General features: G+C 36.5%; 1 protein-coding gene across 1 annotated transcript in view; it reads right to left on the bottom strand.

Moving 5' to 3' along the window:
- ANKRD22 (ankyrin repeat domain 22) overlaps positions 1 to 5,455 on the bottom strand; it is a 30,525-nt gene extending 25,070 nt beyond the window's left edge. Inside the window, exon 1 of the mRNA XM_024253851.3 lies at positions 4,947 to 5,455. Coding sequence (XP_024109619.1) covers positions 4,947 to 4,967 — 21 coding nt within the window. The 5' untranslated portion in view covers positions 4,968 to 5,455. The remainder of the gene's footprint in view (positions 1 to 4,946) is intronic.
- Between the last annotated feature and the right edge of the window lie 545 nt (positions 5,456 to 6,000).

Genomic DNA, 6,000 nt, shown 5'->3' on the forward strand with positions numbered 1-6,000 from the left:
TATGAAAACAATCAGAAGAGATGTCCCTGGTGACCCATGCCTTTGTTAGCATAATAATGGACTAATCAGAAATTCACTCTTTGAAAATAGTGAGAATTCAAGCTTTTGCCTATTACAGCAGGTTTACATTTGTGTGTGCCTGCTGCATTAGCACATCCCTGCACAATTATCCTGTCCTTGGTATCCTGATTTCCTGCAAGGCCTGTCTCATCAGCTGAAGTCAGTGTCTTTCTGGAGCAATAATGCCAAAACAGTGATGTTCCATCAGCACTATAGACTTGATCTAGTGTGAGATTTTTATCAGTGATCATCTTGGCAAACTCATCAATAAATTTCTCTGCTGCTTTCTGATCAGGAGATGTTTTGCCACTACAAATATTTGAAAATTTAATGCCACGTTTTTTCTTAAGTTTATGCCAAAGAACTATGCATATTTGCAGTTCTTTTAAATTTTCAGTTCATCATGATAGATCTTTTCCTGTTTCATGATCAGCATACCATTAAGTGGCATGTGTTCTTTGTGATACTGACAGATCCACTTTTTCAATACACAATTGAGATCTTCATTTGTAGCTTTGTGGCGTGTTTTTTTACATTTTTCATTAACTTCAGCACAGGACTTCAACAGTTTATCCTTCTGTTTCTTTGAGTCATATATGGTGGTCATTTCAACACCATACTCTTTTTTTATTGTTTCTTTTTTGAGATGGAGACTCACTCTGTTGCCCAGGCTGGAGTGCAGTGATGTGATCTCAGCTTGCTACAACCTCTGCCTCCCAGGTTCAAGCAATTTCCCTGCCTCAGCCTCCCAAGTAGCTGGGATTACAGGCACGTGCCTCCACACCCAGCTAAATTTTCTATTTTTAGTAGAGACAGGGTTTCACCTTGTTGGCCAGGCTGGTCTCAAACTCCCAACCTCAGGCGATCCACCTGCCTCAGCTTCCCAAAGTGCTGGAATTACAGGCATGAGCCACCGTGCCTGGCCTCAACACCATACTCTTCTATCAGACATTTTATACCTATAACACTGTCCAATTTATCCAAAAGCTTGACTTTCTGTGTTATAAGTATACATAAATGCTTCCTTTTTTTTCTTATCACTGTTATCCATAAGTATCTGCAGAACTTTTTGATATTTTCAACAGTATATTTACATCACAGAGTAGAGAAAAAGCAAAACAAAACAAAAAACCCCAAAAAACAAAAAAAACACACACACAGAGAAATACACATAAATCTTGGCCCCATGGAGGCAGAGCGGCGAATCTGCTATAGGCTCATTCATCCTGCACAGGTGCCATTTTTTACCCTTTGTGGACTTGCTTTCATGGGAAAATCTGAGTATTCAAGAAAAAGATATATCACAGCTGCAAGGGGCTGGGAAAGTCTTTTTTCTCTTGTTAATGCTGAATAAACTGTGCATTGTGCACCTGCATTTTGACTGTGACCCATCACATGATGTCAAACAGGAAATTTTCTACTTGTTTCATGTTTGTGCTCAAAAATTTGGAATTTTGAAGCACTTCCACTCAAATTTTCAGATTAGGGATGCCCAACATATATATATATATACACACACCAGGAACTAGCAGATGCCTGAAATATAGTATGTACTCAATAATTATGGTTGGTTAAACAAATGGATGGATGAAAGAATAAATAAATAAAGGCATACACATTTTCAATCCTGGTGTCTTTTCATATGTGAAAGTTATCATTTTCTTTCTGAACTTTTGTGACTTAGCACAACATTTTAATTTGTAAAATTACTTTCAATATACAAGGAAAGAATTAGAAAACCAGTTGGGATGAAAACGCCTGATGCTCTTCTTGCATATGTTGTTGAATACCAAAATCTTGCTAGGAGTTCACACATAAACAAAGTAGATGGAGAGAGCTGGGAAGATTGTGAGAATGAAATTTTTTCCCCATTGTCTCTGCCTTGCCTTTCTCATATCACAGAATGATATGATGTTAAATGTTAAACCAGATCTCATTCAGCTCTCTTGTTTTGTAATATTAAAACTGTGACTCAGAGAGGTTAAATGACTTCCTCTCAAATCCCTTGAAGTTCCTGGCACAATCAGGACTAAAATATAGATTTGCTTGACTTTCAGTCCAATAGCCATTCAATTAGTCACATCTCTATTCCTGTATTCCCTGACTCCTCCTTCTCAACTGTACCAGCTTTTCCAATAAAACTTGCTTGACCTAAATTGCTCTCCCTAGGCATTGTGTGTTTCAAGACAATCTTTCTGTTTTTTGAACTATATTTCCTTTTTCTGTAGTAACATCAGCTTCTCTGAAAAACATATCCATTGCCAAAAGATTAATTTTAAGTTTGTGTGTGTATGTGCGTGTGTGTGTGTGCATCCTTTCACTCACAGCCTTATAATGAGAACTTCCCAATGTTTAAAGGAATACATCTTTTAAGATATGATTTTCAAGAAACACTTTTTGGGGCCTGTGTCTGCAGCTGATGAGATCAAAAGTCTATAAAAGATTCTTTAAGTCTCCTAAGTATTAGTTCCTGAACTTTTTTAAGTTCTCAGCATTTTTCTTCTTTCCAATTTTTGTACTACTTCACAATGCAACAGTTCTCTGTTGCAAGGTAGGAGTAGAATGTACCTCATTGGACTTGGATTCAGTTTACTCATTCTTTCCACTAAGGGAGCAGGGCACCATCCTAGTCAATGGCAGAACAGCAGAGTGGTTAAGACCAACTCTCTTATGGAGCATGACATATCTGTTGAAATAACAAGTAGTAGAAGAATTCAGTAGTTCAGCAGTGATATAAGAAGAATCTCTTTGAACGGGTAAACACAGGACTCATCTAGCCACTAATCTCCAGCCAATAAGCACTTTTCAACTGTATAACTATGAGCCAGTGATTACCTTTTCCTCAGTTTCTTCATTTGTAAAATAAGGATACTAAAAGTGACTCTTATAAGATTGCTGTATTAAATGAGTTAATACATATAAAGTGCTTAAAATAGGGCCTGATCTATAAGAAGCCCTAAATAAATGTTTGTTGCTATTGTAAATATTATGAACAAATATCTTTGATAAGGGTTTAAATGAATCAGCCTTGTTTAAAAGTCCATCTTATGCAGTTGGAGTTACTTATTCAAAATTAGGGCCTCTCACTGAGCTCTAAGCTTATCCTCTAGTGCAGATTTCAGGACCAGCTCTCTAGGATCCTCCCTCATTCTCTCCTTCTTTCTTAAAAATATATATTGCATAACTATTAGCACTGCAAAGCTCTAAGAAAAAATGAGAATCCTATGTCCCCAATCTAGAGGAGCTTCCCACACTCAAATTGGGCGAAGTTTTTTTTTTTTTAAACAGATTCTTCCAGGCAACATAGGACCAGGGATCCAGAAGACTTTTTTCTTGTCCTTAATGAGTAGCTCACAGTCTTTATCCTTAGGAAACACAGAGCAAATGATATATTACAAATGAGTAGGCTATGTTTAAATATATAAGAGATTACTATTTAATTTTAAAGAGTCTCAAACTCTTTAAAACTATAGATGAAAAGTCCTACTTCCAACTTTCTACATCAGAATACCTGAGGATGAGACTAGGCTTTTTTTTTCCTTTTTCCAAATCACATATAATTCCCACATGCAATCCGAAAAAGCAACCAAAATGCAGAATCTTAGGTCCCACCCAGGTCTACAGACTAAGAATCTGCATTTAAACAAGACCTTCAGAAGATCTGTATAGACATTAAAAATGGAAAAGCACTGGCCTGTGGCAGTCTTTCTTTCTCAGGATGGTGGTAAACAGATGACCCCTATGTCAGAACATAGGGATCTATGTTCTGACATAGATCCCTATGTCATCTATGGGATGTTCCTTTTAAAAACTATACTTTTGTATCCTACCATAGATTGCGTGAAACAGACTCTCTGGGTTGGAGTCCCTTGAAACTGCATTTCAAACAAACTTCTCTCCCTGACACTTGGGCAGTCTAAAGTTTGAGAGTTGCCAGAGTAGCATTTAAAAGCACTACATGTTTTGTCATTTTCGTGTATATGATCTCTTCATGAGGCTAAAATCACTGAGCAAGACATACCTAGAGTTATAAACCAATCAAACACTGCGCTTGCACACAGAGAGATATATACACACATGGCGTTAGAAATAACTGCAAATAAACTGTCTTTAATACTAGGAGATCAAAACTATCCAAGGAGTTTCCTCTGAGCATCTGCAATGAAATGCAGATTAACCAGGTAATTGTGTCAGAGGAGAGAGGGAGTAAATTATGTATAATGACATCATTACACCTCTTGTACTCTTGTCTAAACATTCCTTGCTTGTACTTTCTTGAAACATTATTAAAAATCCATTTGATTCTAATAAGTTACTTCCAATACAAGTAAAAGTACCTTAGTATTTATCAGATGTGAAAAAAAATAATAAAATTATCAAAATATATTGTTATTATTCCTCTTCTTCATAGTGATAGTTTTTACTAATATTTACTAAAGGTGAATTTCCCTTCAAATACCAAGCTGAAAGGCATTACTCTGGTCATGTGGTTCCATAAAAGAGGCAGTCAATCTTTTGGATATTTAGAAAATCCAGTTGGGTACAATTTTCTCTTTTTCTCTTGAGTGTTTGTCATGAGAAAAGCACAACTCAAACTCGATTTTGTCCAAATTATCCCTGCAAACATCCAGAAACTATGAAATGTGTATTATATTCATCTCAACTTAGATCTAGCTAATATTTTAGAATTACAAAATACTTTGTCTTAAACTATTAAGAATATCAAAAAGAATAACGCATAGGACTTTATTTTTTCTGACTTAATGCTCCCCCAGGGAGTTGAACAGACAAAACAGAAATATATTAACAGGGATAGAAAATTACATCTGAAAAGCATGAGCAACTTTTAACATCTTTGGAACTCTGCTTTCAGAAAGGTGATGTACCTCAGAGTATAGGATTCCCATGCTGGTCCTTCACAGGCTTACTTCACCTCTACAGCTCCTTGAATCTTCCGGAGGTATTTCTGATGAATATCAAAATCCTTCCTGGCTGAGAGGAAAGTCCCTAGAAGTCCAAGCTGGTGGCAAGCTCCGTGAGTGCTTTTCTAGCAAACACCTGTGAGTGCTTTTCCAGCAGCTCAGGCAGCAGCACACCTTCCAGAGAGCCCAGCCCAGTGAAACAAAGGCACTGGTGTCATGTGTAATGACCCAAGCCTGTATCATCTAATGTTACAACCCTGAGGAGCCGGTTTCTGAGTCATATTTGCTCTGCCAGTGGTAACATGCAGGAAAGACGGAAGCAAAGTTAAGGGAGGAAGAAAAGTTCTTACATTGGCAGGAAGGACTCAGGGTTCAAACCAAGATACTGTATTTCAGACATTTCGTAATCAAAATCTGGTTTTCAGTGGCCACTGAGAAAGGCTAGAGACCAACAAACTTACTTCTGAGAGCCACACGCGTCTGACAAAGAACTTGAAAAATAATCTTTAAAATTCTTAGCCTAACAAGTAATGCTTTTCCAGCTATTTATGCAGTTTTGTAAACTAATAAATTTACTAACATAATAAATATTAAGTTGTTTTAAATATTCCAATACTATTCACACATTTAGCCAAATTACTTTATAATATTCAATTTAAAAATCATAAGTCTAAAATCAAATACTCTGTTATGTATTTTAAATTGCATCATCAATTTATTTATCAAACATGCTAGTATGCCCAATCTCTTAAATATTGTAAACATTTTATATGCTACATATAATATCAATTATTCACACATTTTCTTTGAACTGAATACAATCACATCAAACTTTCCCAGAATTGAAACACTCGACCGTCCACACACCCATTATAACCATGGGACCAGCCCAAATGGGCCGTATTTTGTTGATAGCAAATGTCAAGTTACTTTGTAGATATAACAGAGCCAAAAACTGTAAGCCATTTAGCCCAGGCATGCACAATAAAAATGTTTTTGCCTCTAACAGAACCTAGAA

Source organism: Pongo abelii, chromosome 8, assembly GCF_028885655.2.
Source record: "Pongo abelii isolate AG06213 chromosome 8, NHGRI_mPonAbe1-v2.0_pri, whole genome shotgun sequence".
NCBI classification, from domain to species: domain Eukaryota; kingdom Metazoa; phylum Chordata; class Mammalia; order Primates; family Hominidae; genus Pongo; species Pongo abelii.